Source organism: Emys orbicularis, chromosome 3, assembly GCF_028017835.1.
Source record: "Emys orbicularis isolate rEmyOrb1 chromosome 3, rEmyOrb1.hap1, whole genome shotgun sequence".
Lineage (NCBI taxonomy): Eukaryota > Metazoa > Chordata > Testudines > Emydidae > Emys > Emys orbicularis.
Genome location: NC_088685.1, coordinates 134381014 through 134398906, shown reverse-complemented (window position 1 = coordinate 134398906; position 17893 = coordinate 134381014). Strand labels below are relative to the sequence as shown.

Genomic DNA, 17893 nt, shown 5'->3' with positions numbered 1-17893 from the left:
GCCTGAGTCTTCTTTCAAAACTTTATATAACAGCAAAGGGCAATCATACAGTCATTTCCTTAACTGTAAGCTACCTATCCATGACAATCAATGCAAGTCTCACCTTACAATGACTGGGGAGCTCAGTGTGCTGAAATGGATTCACCGTCTGGACCTTTCTTCCTCAACCTCACTCAGCTCCCCGCTTACTTATTTATAACTTTCCTATGACAGCTGCAGTGAGAGGTTTCCTCCCCAGCACCAGCTTTAATGTTACATTCAAACTAGCAACAATCAACTAGAGCAACTTCTAAAATATCTGTTAACCCTTACCTGACCACTTGAGAGAAAGTAAAGAAAAGAAAAACTATAATCAAGAACATTCAGTTCTACAATGAATGTGGCAGAGTAGGTAAACACACAGTTAACACACAATTCAACAATCAGCATGGCAGAGCAAGTCACATGTTCTCAAAGTTAACACTCAGCTCTGCAAGCAGCAAGGTCGGTTTCACCCAAGGTGTTCCAGAGAAGGGGACAAAAGAGAATTCTTTCTGCTCCTGCTACACTCCCCACCTTGATGTCCAGGACTAAGTCAAATGTCACCTCTCTGAATCAGAAATCTATGAAGCCATGCCATCCGGCATCACTGCCAGGTTGCATGCTTGTGAGGGACCATCAAAGACATGGTGTCCATCATAGTTCAATCTCTAGAGGGGACTGCTTGCCTCATGGCTACCTCTTGCCTTAAACATGATATTTTACGTACATACATCATGTCCAGCAACCAAGCATTATCATTCCAATCATAACTAAAACTTATGAACCAAACAGTACAATTGAATGTAACATGAAATTTAGCACTCTCATTCCTGTGGGTAACCATCCTAAGAAAATTTTCCACCAACTAACTTGTCCTTCCTTTTCAATTATCTGTGCAACAGCTTTCAACCGTCCGACCTCATGAGTTACTTTAATTTGCAACTTTTTCTTCTTTCTTTTCCTAAGAAGTCTGTCTTGCAATTTCAGAAAAGTCCAGCAGTTGCTGTAACTGTCTAGCAGATGGTGGCAAATCAATCGGCTGTAAGTGGATATTCAATTTTAAGTCCACTTTTTCATTCTCATACATGACGGTAGGTACTCAAAAGTAGATGTCATCTACCCGAAGGGTGATGATACTGGAATCAGCTTCAATGGTATTTAACACAATACCTGGATCTATCAGGCACTCTTCTCCATCCAAAGTCACTGTACCTACAAGAGAATGAAAATACATTCCCTTCTCCAAGGTAAAAGATGTTAGTTCCATCTGGCCATATTCCCTCTACCGCACACTTCCTAATGAATCCAATATTCTTGGGTCAGTGGCTGCTGGTGTAAGGATAAAGCCACTGGTTGCCATTGGCCTGAGTTGTTATAAAATAACCACTGAGGCCTTTATGTGGAGTGCAGGATTAACTTACTCATCAAATTTCCCACACTGACTACTGGATATAGTACTGTTATGCAGGATCAAGGCTGGCACGACAGTGGGTGCGCACACACCCACCTGTTAAAATTGATCACCATACTTGATGTTACCAAGCATAATTGGAAACCTGACCCTGCATCCAATTACTTAACATTGCAGGTAATGCGCTCAGCTTTACTGATATTGTGACTTCCTTAATTATTTCCTGCACAAGTATTCTCCTTCCCAGCATGCTAGATCTCAAGATTCATCTTCATTAAAACCCCTCTGAACATCTACCAGTGATCGTAACTTACCCATAATTAGATTTGTCAATGGTCCCATTGTTTCTAACACCTGATAGTGTAATATTTGAAATTCTTGATCCATTCCTGCTTGATTCGACAGGGCTTGTCCCACATCCTTAGTGATGCTAATCAATTTATTCCTAATTACTTCTAAATTCATAGTATTCAATACATCTACTCGTGGGCCTATTCCTCCTAAAACTGTTCCTACATCTCTAGCCCTTCTGTTTCAGAGTAGCAGCCGTGTTAGTCTGTATCCGCAAAAAGAACAGGAGTACTTGTGGCACCTTAGAGACTAACAAATTTATTAGAGCATAAGCTTTCGTGGGCTACAACCCAAGAAGTGGGTTGTAGCCCACGAAAGCTTATGCTCTAATAAATTTGTTAGTCTCTAAGGTGCCACAAGTACTCCTGTTCTTTTAGCCCTTCTGTGTGGATCATGTCGTTCTACTGGTCCCAGGATTTGATTTGACCATCCTGGAACAGATCTTGCTGAGTGGCTATAAATTGGGAACAATTTGAATATGTATACATGATAGTCAAATTCCATTGGGGAATTTTCCATGTATAGATTTACCACTGAAAGTTGGTTAGTACAGTTTGCTGGCCACTGGCTTTAAACTGTGTAGAGGTTGTGCTTCTATTATCTTATCACGTCATCCTCTCAGCACCTGCTCCTCACCATTACTTGGCACTGGTGATTACGGTGCTCGGAGTAGTAACCCTTGGAACTTTTAGTATCAGTATAACAACAGGTCCTCTACAATAGGCTATTTTCCTACCTGTAAAAAACCAACAACATGTATAATTTCCTGCTACATCTTCACCTACTGTGAAGTTCAACCACCCTTTCCAGGCAGCTGCCCATCCACTAGGTGGCATTATGGAAGACTTTCAGAAGTGTTCACTATGATCCTATTCCACAACCACCCAAACCAATGTTCATGTTCTTCTACTAAAGCTCCATCCTTTGCATTTCTTAAAGACACCTAACAGCCAAAACTAATGTTTTGGCCCCTTGGGAAAGCTAGCTGGGACTGGACCGACATTTTGCTTCCATCTCCTCCCACTGCAGTTTGTCTCCACATCCAAGCCAATGAGTTTGGGTTCTTGGTCCAAGGGCTTGGGATGTTCCACATCAGTGTAAGGATCACACCTAGGCTAAAGATACTAAAACCACTTGTCTTTCTAGAAAATAAGTTAGTTATTTCCCTACAAATGTTTTAAATAGACTACTGTGGAACCACTGTTCAGAATTCTTCCCCTTACCTAGATATACTAGATAAACTGTTGGACTAGCTTTATGATGTGATATGGTCCTTCCCAGCCTACAGTAAGAGAATGATCTCCTCTTTTTACTGCTACTGAATCTTCTACTTGCTACTCCATTGTCTGCTGAGTTCTATTAAAATATTTATCCATTCTCTTCTTAGTATCCCCCAGACTGAATGCTACAGTTCGATGAACTGACACCATGGTCTTTGCTAGATTTTCAACCCACTTATCTGTTAGAACCAGGGGCTGAAGCTCATAAGGAACTGGACTAAACCAGATTTTGGTAATCTCACTGCCCACCCTGTAATCATGTCATTGGGTGAGAGTCCATGTGAATCACAGGTGGTGGCCCCGATGGCCTTTAAGATAATCAGGAGTTCTTTACCCTTCTATCTGCATTCACTGCTGCACAAAGAAAACAGTTAACATACTGCTCTACATTCCGGCCTTGATTTAACCACCATCTCACCTGATTCGTTCCTTAGTTTTATTGATTCCCTGATGTCCTCCTTTATTGTGAACCAGTACCATAAAATCAATCCTACGTAATTCAGGTATTACCCATTCCCAATTTTCTCCAGTTTTCATCAAGATTAAGACTTCTTTAGTCACTTCCACTTCTGTTTTATTAAACTTTCCTACCCTCAAGATAGCCTCTTTAATCTGTTTTACATCCTCACTGGTTTCTTGTAACTATACCAGGCCATGATCTGTAAGCTACACCTTGGGGTTAACTACTGCCTGTACCTGGCCCTCTTCTTTAGGTTTTCCCCCAAAACGGTTTCTCCATGCTGCCTACTTAGCTAATTAGTTAGCTGTGCTATTCCAATAAGCTGCTCCATTACCTTTCTTGTGAGCTCTTACCTTGATTTTCTTTGCTTGTTTTCCCTTTGCTTGGCTAAGTGGACGATATACTGCAATAATAAGGTTATGTTTTAGAGGTTTCCCATTGGTGGAGGTCATGTCCTGGGTCTCCCAGCGATGAAGCCAGGTTACCAGGGCTTGACAGACCCAATCTGGGAGTGAATAAAATGACTTTCTGTATAATTGGGGTTTCTTCCAATCCTAAGGGCAAACATTGCTAACTATGCATATCATGCAGATTGAGTACCACATACAGCATATTGAATTTTGCTTTCTGACTTTGGGTCTATTAAGGCAAATCCCATTTTAGGTTTCCCCTTTAAAAATAAGAGGATCTATCGACAAACCACATCTGTCCTGATTCTTGATTTTGTCTCTCATTCTCTCATATACCTCCTTCTAAATAAACAAGATCCCATCCACATTCTTCAGGAAGGGGACATTTGTGTGTTTCTCCTTCATACATCAGACCGTATGCCACAGCTGATGCCCCACCACTAGCTTGTACCTTAATATCTTAGACAGGTAACATCAGTTAGGCAGCTTCACTCTCCACTGGATTTATACCCCTGGCATCAAAGATGATACTTAACAAATTTACAGAATTCTGTGCTAGCTGGGCATTTCTTTCATTAATCTTTAGCCCTGCCTGATACCATCAACACCTCATCCAAGACTACTAGGTGGTGTTTAAAATTCTGCATATGTATTAATAGGTCATCTACATATTCAGTGACATTTCCATTCCACTGTACCTTGTCCAAGACTTCGGTCACAAGTGCATGAAAAATACTCTGGCATTATGGTACCCTTCAGGAACCCTCATCCAGTAAACTGTTCTCCCTGGAACATGAACGCAAATTTATACCAATACTCAGGATGAAAAGGGATAGCCCAGAACCCCTTTGATATATCCAGAACAGAAAACACTTGGCCCCCTGCCATTACATCTTCATATTAAACTATCATGGGTGCTGTCACTGGAATGACATTATTTAAAGCACAATAATCAATAGTCAATTGCCACTTTCATTCCTGTCTTTCAGTTACAGTGACTTTAGGTGCTACTTGTAATTATAGCAAGTTTACAGACATTTCATACAAAAATGTGATTTTTCAAGTTGGCAATGATGTCTCTTTAAAATGAACTACACCAATTCACTTCCCTCCCTCCCCCCAGAGCATTCTCCCAGACCCAGAGGGTGTCAGGTTTTCTCACTTGCTTTCTGAGCCTCTGCTATGGGGTTTCCAGTATTCTGAGCTCAGTGAAATTTCTCAGTCCTTTTACACCTAGAATGCATACTGACAGCAGTATGGAGCAGAGCCTATAAATGCTGTGCACACCACCAGCTATGCGGGATTATAACAAGGCTTGGAATGTGAGCCAAAAGGGGGTCTAAGAGTTTCATAGGTTCTACTGGCAAAGTTTGTGTTTCCATCAGGCCTCAAACTGTTCTGTTCATACTTGATACCAGGTCATAACCCCCTGAGAACTGCATTTAAAGATTCACTGATGAATTAAGCACTACCTTAACGCAAAGGCAACTTACATAGCCAAATAAAGATTTCAAATAAAAACAAAAATATTCACAATACAGTCAACTCACACTGTTCACAATTTCTTTGAGCATTTACTCTGCAACACTACAGAGCAATTTATAAACTTTCTTAACACTAATTAATTGTCTCTGGATCCACAGAACACTAAACTACAAGTGGCATGAAGATACACAAACATACACAATGCGTAGTTTCTACTAAAAGTCACGTTCACTTTTTAATTGGACTAAAACAAATATATAACTGGTAAAGAAACAGTGACAGTCCTGACTCAGTGAAAGACTGCAATATGGTGTACTGCTGATGTCTGGCTGTTACAGTGCAGATGTTCCAAGTTAAGGACGAATTTTAAGTTTAACCATAGTTTGGAATTACATTGACAAATGAGCTGTAAATTCATGAATAAGTATGCATCCACAGCCCTAACTTGGATGCTGCAAGTTACATCCCTTATAGATAGTTTTGTAAACTGGGGGAATAATATAACAACCATAACTTTAGAGATTTTTGTTTGCTAACTACTATAGCCATTCAGGGGCACCTTTTCAACACTCATTACTCAAACTAAATTCTCATTGATGTCAAGATGAGTTTTGCCTGAGTAAGGAATGACAGCTGGAACCCTGACGTATTGATTAATTACTCAAGATTTTCTTTAAAAAAAGCTTGGCAAGCAAGAGGCCTGGAGACAGAAGTACAATGGCTGATTTTTCTTGTGAGATGCAATAAAATAGGCATTGCAGCTGATGTTAGTAACATTCAGGTTGTGCAAATACACTGGTAGTTAGTATCTCAGATTTTTTATTTATTTAAATAAATCTCAGCAAATTTCTCCTTCTCTCTCTACCACTTCTGCCTGTTATTTCTTCTAATGCACATATCTGGAAGTGTTAATGACAATGAGAAATGTTTTCTTAGCCCTAGAAATTGGAGAAACATCAGAGCCGGTTGAGTGTGATGCTGGGCAAGGCCACAATTAACGTGTTTACCCATGTTATATAAAATGGTGTAGTCAGGGACTCTAACTTGTGCAATGATCCCCAATAGATTTAGTAAAAAACACAACGTAACCCCCAACTGCAGATTCTGAGCCTAATTTGCAAACTTAGATACCCGGTCCCTAAATTAGAATACCCAATTATAGATTTAGACTAGTGTTTCTCAAACTGTGGTCCGCGGGCCCCGCTGATCAGGCTCCCTGCCTGCCCTGGCTCCGCACCGCTCCTGGAAGCGGCCAGCACATCCCCGCAGCCCGGAGAGGGGTGGGGGAGGTGTCAGGGGGTCTCTGCACGCTGCCCCTGCCCCAAGCACCAACTCCGCAGCTCCCATTGGCTGGGAATTGCGGCTAATGGGAGCTGTGGGGTGGTGCCTGCAGGCAGGGGCAGTGGGCATAGACCTCCTGCCCCGCCCCCCACCTAGAAGCTGCTGCCAGAGAGATGTGCTGATTGCTTTTGGGAGCTGCCCGAGGTAAGCGCTGCCCAGCCGGAGCCCACACCCCTCACCCTTTCTCACACCCTTCAGCCCCTCCTGCACCCAAACTCCCTCCCAGAGCCCGCACCCCCTCCTGCACCCCAACTCCTGCCCCAGCCTGGTGAAAGTGAGTGAGGGTGGGGGAGAGCAAGCGACAGAGGAAGGGGGGGATGGAGTGAGCAGGGGGCAGGAAGAGGTGAAGTGGGGCCTTGGGGGAAGGGGTAGAGTGTGAGCGGGGCCTGGGGCTGAGCGGGGAGGCTTGGGGGTCCCTGAAAATTTTTAAATCAAAATGGGAGTCCTCGGGTTGCTGAAGTTTGAGAACTGCTGATTTAGTTGATCAAACTGGAACTTAGGTACTCAAAAAAACACTTTCAAGTAAGAGTACCAATACAAGCACCCAAAATGAAAAATGGGGGGTCCACAGTTTTTTGCTGAACCGTAGACAGGTTGAAACAGCAGGAATAGTTTAGTTTCTTTTCTTTTCCTTTTTTTTTTTTGGGGGGGGGGGGGGGGGGTAAAGAAAGTCTTTAGAAGGCCAGCAGGACACTGAATTCCAAAGGTTCCAAATGCAGTTGGAAAAATGCAGGATGGCTGGATTGGTGGTGAGGTGCTTTCATATTGGCCCCAGGCCTGCAGAGCACCTGAGAAAAGGTACACATATTTGGGAAATTGAGTCTAGGGAGGAGCCAGACACTCTGAACAACAGAAAAGAAAGACTGAGTGCACTGACTGGAAACCCAGGAGTGGAACAGTACTGATGCATCTACTAAAGACCAAGTGATGCTTACAGCCGGAGAGTTTCTGTTGATCACTAGTGCCACACACAGTGCCTAAATACAGTTGTTTTGCATGTGAGAGAAGGATATAAAAATACTGTGGGGAAACTCAACATATTGCTTCCATCAGTGTAGCTGAAATGTTAAGATGACCTTTGAAACTGTTTATAAAAAGACTGTCATTTACACAGAGAAGTTGAAACAGATTGGGGAGGAGGGGAGTTAGAATGGTTGCACACAGTACAGTTTGTGCTTGATATTCATATCTATACAATGTGTTTACATATTTGAGTGTTATGAAATATAACCAAGAGCATGTTTTTTAATCTTCAAAAGGAGGAAAATCACAATCTATGTTTTAAAGTGCAAAGGGTGAGCCAAATTCAGCCCTGGTGTAAGCAAATGCATTACTGCTGAAGTAATGGAGCTGCACCTAAACTGAATTTGGCCTAATGTGTGCGCCCATCCTATCTGAATGTAGACTTACCTGGAGAGATGGCTCTGTGGAACTGATACATGTCTTCTCCTATCAGTTCTTGTGCTACTTGCTTAATTTTCTGTCTGACGGCTTCTAATTTGGCCTCAGATTCATTTAGTATTTCCTCCCCATTGGGATCACTGTGAGCACAAAATACAAATAAAATTACGAAGTGACAGCTGTTAGAACATCAAAGAGAGTTCAATTACATACTTTATCTTCTACTAACCACCCTATGTTTAATTAGTGCAGTCAAAATTAAATATTTTGGAATGAGCCAAATTTAAAATGAATCTTTCTGATCTAGTGTAAGTAGGTACCTTTGATCTCCATTGTAGATTCAAAAAAGAATTGCCCTTAAGATAATCAACCATTCAAACCCAGTCTGAATAGCATGCTGCTTATTTCAGGCTGTAGCTTTAACTATGACTAAAGCAGAAGTAATGAGGAAGCTCATGACAAGGCTCAAAATAAATATGCAAAATAGCTAGAAAAATCTGCAGAAGACTTCTCTCCCATACACAAAATCCATAGCATTTTGCAATACATTAGATTAACATAGCACAAGGATCTACTTTATAAATGTTTTTAGGCAGTATTTATGAAATATGCCACTAAGGAGCCCTCTACAGTATCTGATCCACAACTATCGTTACATTCGATTTTATATACAGCATTTAAAGGACAGTTCATCTATTATACTTAAAAAGCCCAGACGATGTACACAGTATTATAGGTTTATGACATCTCTTTTTAAATTACTATTTTGTGGATTTAGCGGATACAGTAAAAGCTGTGTTATCCAGCCCTGTACCAACCAAAAAGCTCTATAAATTGGCATTTCTAATCTTCATAGAATGTCTGGTTTATAGTCTGGTTGATACAGGGCTGGCAGGCTCCCTACCTGGCTCCGCGTGGCTCCCCGGAAGCGGCGATATGTCCCTGCTGCTTCTAGGCGGAGGAATGGCCATGAGGGGGTCAGAGCGTGGGAAGGGGTGCGGGGCTGGTGGTTGGGGTGTGGGCTCAGGGAGGGGGTTTGGGTGCAGGACAGGGCTCGGGGCAGGGGCGCGAGAGGGGTTTTAGGCTGCCGGATCCAGGGAGTGCTCACCTCAGGCAGCTCCCCGCAAGCGGTGACCTGTCCCTGCTGTTTTAGGCAGAGGCACAGGTAGGCAGCTCTGCACACAGCCTCTGCCCACAGGCGCCAACCCCGCAGCTCCCAATGTCTGAAATTACATATGTAATTCTCCAAGTAAATCTTTTATACAATAGGCTGTGGCAAGCCTCAACTTTTTCCATTGTTCTCCCACAGCACCTACTGCTTCCAATGATCAGGGCACAAAATGCAAGGCACCCTACAGCTATGTATATAGACACTCCTTAAGTTCCAGCATGTATGGGGTTCCGAGTAGAACCCAGGTTCCTGGCTCATCACATGGGTGATCTGGGGTGGAACTATAAAAGAAATGGGCAAGTTATTTCAAAGGCAGCTACCTAGAAGGGTGTGTTCTTTCCCCTCCCAGCTTGCTGGAAAGGTCTCTGTTGGCTGTTACCAAGTGTTCCGTGTTACTCTGGCCTTGTTTTGGAATATTCTTTATGTTAATAAAGCCATCTCTAAGGAAATGGACTTGACATGAACTAGCGGCTGGTCCTTACTTTTAATTTCCCGATTGGTGCACGTGCCCACTGGCTTACATATCCTTTTAGAGGAAATAAAACACCACAGCTTGTGGGAAATGAACTGAGCCTATGTTTATCTTCCTTGATGTCTAGCTCAACAGAATATTGCATCTGTTACTCATAGATACAGAAAACTCTGCAAGGCAATAGCAAGTTTCTGGGTCAGCATGGAAATGGGAATTAATGTTGTGACTCACCTAGTAATCCTGTGAAGTAGGAATATTGTCCTTTTACTTTCAATAGTTATATCACGACTAAGTTTCACAAGCCTCTCATATTTATCATGTCTTGTATCAAGCTCCAGTTGAAATGCTAAGAACAGAATGCAGATGATCACAAAAATAATTCTCATGTGTAGTCTAGTACAATAATATTAAGTATTCTATTCCTACACTATTTGTGTAACAGAACCATTTAATCTTCCATTATTTCACATTTGTTTTAGATTTTTTTATATACAGAAGGTCACACAATTACAATGCTTTACTATAGGTTACAGCAGGGAAAATACAATAAATAATACATTTTAAAAGCAGTAAAGGAAAGTCATTTTTATTCCTAATATACTAATTTATGGCCTGATCCTGCTGCCACAATGGAGGACCTTGTTTAGTTTAGCTTCATCATAACTTATATGACTAATTAGCTGCTGCTCCCTTATAATGGGTTTGTACTAGTTAATCTCTGTTTCTACTCATGTCTCAACACCTCCTCCCGCCACGCTCACTCTTTGGAGGGTAGACACATCGGGAATACATGTTATGTCTGTATTATGAGTCTATGTGAACAGTTTGTTTAGAAATAATGATGATTCCTAAAGGATTTTACAGTTACCTGTGAAACATTCAGAATGTCTTGACTGTGATAAAGAAAAATTTTACAGTTCTCACTTTCTTTCTTTTGTTGCTCATTCTTCCTTACCTTCTACTTCCTCTCTTTTTTCTGACAGTTCTCCTCAATTCATTTGTATTAGGGCTCTTACATTCTCTCTGATTTGCCACCATATACATACATTCAATCCCGCAGAGGGCAGTCAAACATACTAATATGTGTGCCTCTTTCGATGTAACAAATTCATGATGAACAGCTATTCTTCAGATTGGAGAGAAGTTGGATAGTGTAGGGTCAGCATTGGGATTAATGTTTATTAAATATAATGGACAAAAGAGGGCAAAGTTAATCAATTCCAAAGTACAAGAAATCTGATAACAGGGCATCTTTTCAAAAAAGGGAGAATTTTTAAATGTTCCCCCTGCAAGGGTTAGTAAATATTTTACTAAAAATATTACACAGAAAATGCAATTGTTCTCTGAATATTATTGTGCCTAATTTGGAGAGGAAGGCTTTTGTCTATACTGAGAAAACATATCAGAAAACAAGTTAATTAAGGGTATATCTACACTGCAGCTGGGAGCATGCCTCCCAGCAGTAGACAGATATGCTAGCTCTGTTCAAATTAGTGTGCTAAAAATAGCAGTGTAGCCAGTGGTAGCATGGTCAGCAGCTCAGGCTAGCCACCCGAGTACATCCCTGGGGGATCTGGGAGGGTTTATACTCAGGCAGCCAGTCTGAGCTGCCACCTATGCCAACCCCAGCTATTTTTAACACGCTAGCTTGAGTAGAGCAAGAGCACGTGTGTCGACTCGTGCTGGGAAGCACACTCCCAGCTGCGGTGTAAACATACATGCAACTCTGTGGTTCGACCAGTTAGCATGTTTCTAAACACAACTGTCTCTGTTCACACTAAAAGAAAAATAATTTTGAACACTGTGCTAGTTACAAAATGTTAATCAACACATTTCCTAACAGGTTGCATTTTCCCAGTCTAGACAAGACCTATAGTCAATTATTAAAGTGTGAAATCGGATCGTTGCTCTTCTTTAAATGCAAATCTCACCACAGCCTTATTTGTAGATTCATACTAATGCTGCATAGTGGTATTATAGGGGCCTCAGGGAAGGGAAGGGTTTAAAGCATGATAAACTAGAGGTCCTTAATATCAGACAATTAACAGTGCACACAAACATTAACAGAAAATATAAAGTTTCATTCATGTGAATTTATTTTTGAAGAATTCTAATCACTCATTTTCATATAACACCGGATACCATTAATAATCATGCTACAGCTGCACCACAAAGTTAATTTTTATTTGTTTACATACATACACAATATCTAGTTTTGGAAAAACAACAATATCAATTACTGACAATCAGCATTCTAAAGAAATCATAGAAACCTTCTCTAATAGCAGCTGTGTGCTCCCAATAATGAAGTCTTCACTTTACAAAAGCTTATTTATCTTAGTTATATTAGTCTTCTACCAATAGATAATTTTAGATCATGCCAAGACATGGGTTTAACTTTCTGATCAGATCAATTATTTTCCATTGCTTTATTTACACAAACACACACACACACACACCAATTTCTGTTTCCTAGCTTTTTTTCATGTTGCAAGGACTCCCCGACCCCACACAATTATCCTTGTATTCTTCCCTCTTCACAGTACTCACCCCTTAAAAGAAAAGTGGAGCAACCTTGTTGAGATATTAAACCAGGGGTCTGGATTATATCAGTGTGCTTTAATCAAGCCAGTTTCCCCTACAAAACCCACCTTGCAGGTGTACTAAGGTGTGTCCACATAAGAAAGGTGCATTTAAGGTGATTTTTTTAAAAGCAGTTGAACTAGTGCAAAGCCCTGTGTAATCACTTATTTTGGTTTAAACCAAGCTTATTTTGATTTAGTTTAAATTAGGAACAGGTTTAAGGCTAAATCAAAATAAGACTCTCAAACCAAAATAAATATCTACACATGGGTTTGCACCAGTTTAACAACTAAACTGGTTAAAAAACTTCTGCGTGTAAACAAGCCCTAGTCTCAAATAACTACAACTGTCAGTTGTGAGCAGCAAAGCTCTCCTTTCAAAGGTGATGAGCAAGGTTAAGATTCTGTCATGGGTATTTTTAGTAAGTCAGGGACAGGTCATAGGCAATAAACAAAAATTCACAGAAGCCTGCAACCTGTCCCTGACTTCTACTAAAAATACGGGGGTGGAGGGAGCTGTTCTGGGGGCCACTGCTCTGGGCCTGGCCAGCTGCTCCGGCAGCAGTGTTCCAGTGGACAAGGCTCCAGCACTGCCTCAGAAGTCACGGAGATCCATGACAGAATCATATTCCTAGTGATCAGCAAGAAGTGCTCTGTCTCACTCTTCCCCTAACTAAAAAGTGACCCCATCATCTCTACCACAGCACTCTGCTGGCTTAGAAAGCGATAGATCACGTCCCAAATTTAGAGAGTCTCACTGATTTTAATTTTGCCTATAGACAGCTCCAAATTACCCCATCACTAAATATTTTATTTCCACTAACTTTTATTGTATACATTGCTATGATCTGGACTTTCAACTTTTACTTACACTTAAAAGACACCATCAAAGATGAAGACGAATTAACATTGTTTTTTTCATCTTTTCTTTGACCATGTGGGAAATTGTCATGCTTTCGTTTTCTGAACCCACCCGATCCTATAAATAGAACACAAAGATAAAAATGTGAGATTTAAATATTATTGAGTACCAGTTTTATAACAGCTTGACCAGATGTCATGGCATTCATTTCAGGGGTGTTTTTTAATATATCCAATGTTGAATAGTTTATATCCATCCTTCCAAGTATCAGAGGGGTAGCCGTGTTAGTCTGTATCCACAAAAACAACGAGGAGTCCGGTGGCACCTTAAAGACTAACAGATTTATTTGGGCATAAGCTTTAATCTGAAGAAGTGGGGGTTTTTACCCATGAAAGCTTATGCCCAAATAAATCTGTTAGTCTTTAATGTGCCACCGGATTCCTCATCCTTCCAAGGTAACTATAATTCAACTCTATCCAGTTTACTGTAAAGAATACTGTAAGGGACATAAAAACTGAAGTCTTGGTTGCTTTGTGTAAACATTATGGACTCCATTATTCTTCCATTGAAATCAATAGCAAGCCTGCTCTTGATTTCAATTGAAGCATGATGGGGCACCAAAAGATCACCGTCACTTTTAGAGATCTCTCTCTCTCCCTCTATATAAATAAAATTAGGCATGCACATGCGCACGCACACACAGTTATATGTACAGATGCCCCCCCGGGGTTACGCAAACCCGATTTACGCAAATCCACACTTACGGAAAAAGTTCCGGAAGCTAGAAATAGGAGGTGATTTTTGGGGTTTTTTTTTTGCATAACTGTCGGGTATACGTTTCCGACTTACGCAAAATTCGAGGAGCGTCTGTATATATATTATATAGAGACATAGAGCTAGAGCTAGATATAGATATACACACACACATATATATAAGGCCTGATCCCGGAAACCTTTAACCCACTAAATATGATGAGACTGAGCAGGTTGCAGGATTGATTCCATACCTTGTTAAGTGTTTTGAAATCCTTTAGAATGAGTGGAACCATATCATTGTAAAATTATTACCACTGTCTCACTGTACCTCTTTCACCACAGAACTTTGGTCTTTGGAGAATAGAAGGAGCAATTTAAGAAGGCAATTATTGTTCAGTGTATTAATTTCATCTGTTGCTTCCCATATCAGCTCCCTGTGCTCTAGCCACTCTTATCCTTGTCTCCCCTCTCACTTATCTATGTGATGTTTTCCCATGGGCTGCTCCCTAGAGCTGGACCCACATACCTCTTCCAACACACCAAATGTCCTCATTCTTCTCTTTCAAATCCCTCCTCAAAACCCATTCTTCTAACTTGTATTTTCCTACTAACTTCCACTCCTGTGCTACATGCTCCTCTTGTCTTCCCACCATCTGTGCTTTAGACAAAGCACAATTTAGGATTCACTTACTGCACAACACACATTGCTATATCTTCATTTTAACTTGTACCTCCTTTTCCCTACCTCCTTTTTGTAAGATATCTTCATTTTTATATTTAAATGATTGAGGCCCAGATCCTACAAACACTTATATACCTGCTTAACTTTATACATGCGTCTAGTCTTGTTAATTTTCATTTTTCAAAAAGAAAGCAATTTTAAGTTACACACAGGATTTTAAATGTTTCAGTTTAACTGTTTATTATCCCAAACCAAAAACAGAATGTGGACATAGTTATTTTCAAAACAAGGAAATTGAAAATCAATATTTCCTTCACATCCCTGTCAGAAAATTAATTCAGGGTTCTGTTTTTTCTCCAACAGTTGAAAAGATCACATATATGACCTTTACAACAGTGCAGGGTGTGAGGTTGCACTCCATATGCTTTATGAAAATATGCTTATGAATGTGATTATGATGTAACTGGAATATGCTTTATGCAAAAGGTCTCTTGTAAGGTAGCATTACAAAGCTTATAATCTACTGAGTGTGTTCATCCTATTTGTTTGCATGTATTATTTCTATGTCTGGAGTTAGGAGAATAAGCTATAAACTTGTATTACTGATGTAAACATATTAAGTGGAAGCCATTAAGGGTGCTTCAGAATCAATGAACTGTAAATGGCTCTGTTTACTTGCAAACCTTCCTGTGTACGTGTGGGCCAACCCAGGAAGAATGGAGGCTGGGGTCTCACAGGACATGTGACCATGTCACATGATACTGGAATCCATCTTAAATCTGGTACTTTTCCATTTAGAAGGAGGAGTGGGGACCCAGAGAGACAAAAGATTCCTGCCTTGGGCCAATGCTATAAAAGGGGGTGGAGCAGGACAAAGGCTGCCAGTCATGAGAAAGCTCCTGCTTAGCACCTAACTAACAAGGACTGTACCAGGGGAAAGGATTGGGCCCAGACTAGGAAGAAGTCTAGTCTGTGAAAGGAGCTTATTGGAACATCTGAGGCTGAGATATTACCTGTAATCAGTTTCTTAATGTATTAGGCTTAGACTTGCGTGTTTTGTTTTATTTTGCTTGGTGATTTACTTTGTTCTGTCTGCTTTTACTTGAAACCACTTAAATACTACTTTTTATACTTAATAAAATTGATTTTGTTTATTAATAAACTCAGAGTAAGTGATTAATACCTGGGGGAGCAAACAGCTGTGCATATCTCTCTATCAGTGTTATAGAGGGTGGATAATTTATGAATTTACCCTGTATAAGCTTTATACAGAGTAAAACGGATTTATTTGGGGCTTGGATGCCATTGGGAGCTGGATGCAGGTAACCTGCTAAGTAGTTTTCACTTAAAGCCTGCAGTTTTGGGGCGTGGTCCAGACCCTGGGTCTGTGTTGCAGCAGGCTAGCGTGTCGGTCTCAACAAGACAGGGTTCTGGAAGTCCCAAGCTGGCAGAGAAAACGGGCTCAGAGGTAATTTCAGCACATCAGGTGACAGTCCCAAGGAGGTCTCTGTGACCAAACCCGTTACACAGGGATTGAAGCTCTCTGCTCTACTCTGAATGTCAGATACATCACCCACCACCAGCTACAGGAAAACCACAGGCAACGCATAAAAGGGATGGTTAAATCTACCTACCACACAAAGTAAACCCACAACCTGAATATTTAAAAAAAAAATACATTTCATTGAATTTTAGGGTTTTTTTTAGCTTCTAACTCCATTCCACAGTTGAAGGGAGGTGATGGAAGTGGTTTGTATGGCTACCTGGCCCAAAACGGAGCTGGCAGGAAGCATACTGACACACAGCACTATGAAAAATTAAGTCACCAGCACAAACACCACCCTCTTCTAAGCCCTGGTCTACACACAGATTTTGTATTGGTATAACTAGGACAGTTAGGGTGTGGGATTTTTTTCCTGACATATTTATGCAGGTATGGCCCCTAGGCATGATGCAGATGCACCACTCTAGGTTAGTGCCCCCATAAGCTACAACAGGATAAGCACATTTACAACTGTGGCCACAGCTGGGGAGCTGCACCGCTATAACTCTACCAGGAGAGCAGTGCCAAGCGGGGGCAGACAAACCCTGGGGCCTCAGCTTGGGGAATGAAAGAGACCAAAAGGCGACGGGCCGAGCGGAAGCGTCTACACAGCAGCAGCGCAGGTGAGTGCAAAGAGCGGGGGAGGTGTTTGTACCCCCGGGTTGCTTCTTTGCGCTCTCTGAAGGTTTCCTCCCTTTAACAAGATGTTTCGCCGCTTCTTTTTCGCGGGAGGCAGCCCAGTCCCCCGCACCGCGCTGTGCCCTGGTGGGCTGCCCAGGCGCCGGGATGGGGACCCGGGGCTCCGGGCACTAGCCACAGCGCGTAGCTCTCTCCCGTGCAGCTCTGCTGAAACCAGACGCGGGAAGGGGCCTTTGCTAAACACTGGCCGCCCGCCTCCCGCCAGCGCGAACCCGGGGGGTGGGGGCGAGACCTTCGCGGGCCGGGGAGCAGAGGCGGGCGCAGGCTGTTGCCTGCCCCGCGGGAGGGAGTCACCCGAGCGCAGCGGGGGAAGGGAGGGGCCCGCCGGGGCCTTCCCACCCCCGGGAACAGCAGCTACGTCGTGACCCCGCGGGCGGGGGAACCTCTGGCGCTACCGCCAAGCGCGACCCCGGCGTCACCTTCTTTGCTGCTCATATTCCCTACGGCCCACGGGGGAGGCGACGCCCCGCCCCTCTCTCTCACACGCGCGCGCCCGGGCCGCCGCCGTCGTGTCGCCGCCGGGAGTCTCGAGAGCTTCCAGGCTAGCCCCAACCTTAGCCGCGCCGTGAGCCCCGCTCCGTCAGGACCCCCCAGCCAGGTGTCTAACGCAGGCGCCTGACACCATGCCCCCACTTGCGAGAGCCAATCCCAAAGTGCTGTCATAAAGCGGGAAGTGGTCAGAGCGGGGACGTCGCCGCAGAGGGAAGGAATCGGCCTCACTGTCGGCGAAAGGGTTAGGCCATGGAAACTAGTCATGTTTCCAAACAGGCACTCAGTTGTTTGGCTAAAGTAGTCCCACGTGTAGGACCGTCTCTAAGGCCCGATGAAAGCGGTGTATGATGGGAAATGTAGTTCTCTGCTGTGAACGTGGTGAACTACCTGGACAAAACGCCAGCAGCGCAAAATTCAAGCCTCGCATTTTCCTTTCAAAGCAGAAACTAGCTCAGGAATTCTTTCCTTCCAGGA

General features: G+C 42.4%; 1 protein-coding gene across 1 annotated transcript in view; it reads right to left on the bottom strand.

Annotated features, from left to right (window-relative positions):
• TSNAX (translin associated factor X) overlaps positions 1–17395 on the bottom strand; it is a 39335-nt gene extending 21940 nt beyond the window's left edge. Inside the window, exons 1-4 of the mRNA XM_065400872.1 lie at positions 17347–17395; positions 13257–13364; positions 10035–10149; positions 8170–8300 (exon numbers count right to left, since the gene is read on the bottom strand). Of these exons, the coding sequence (XP_065256944.1) occupies positions 8170–8300; positions 10035–10149; positions 13257–13364; positions 17347–17362 (370 nt within the window). The 5' untranslated portion in view covers positions 17363–17395. The remainder of the gene's footprint in view (positions 1–8169; positions 8301–10034; positions 10150–13256; positions 13365–17346) is intronic.
• Between the last annotated feature and the right edge of the window lie 498 nt (positions 17396–17893).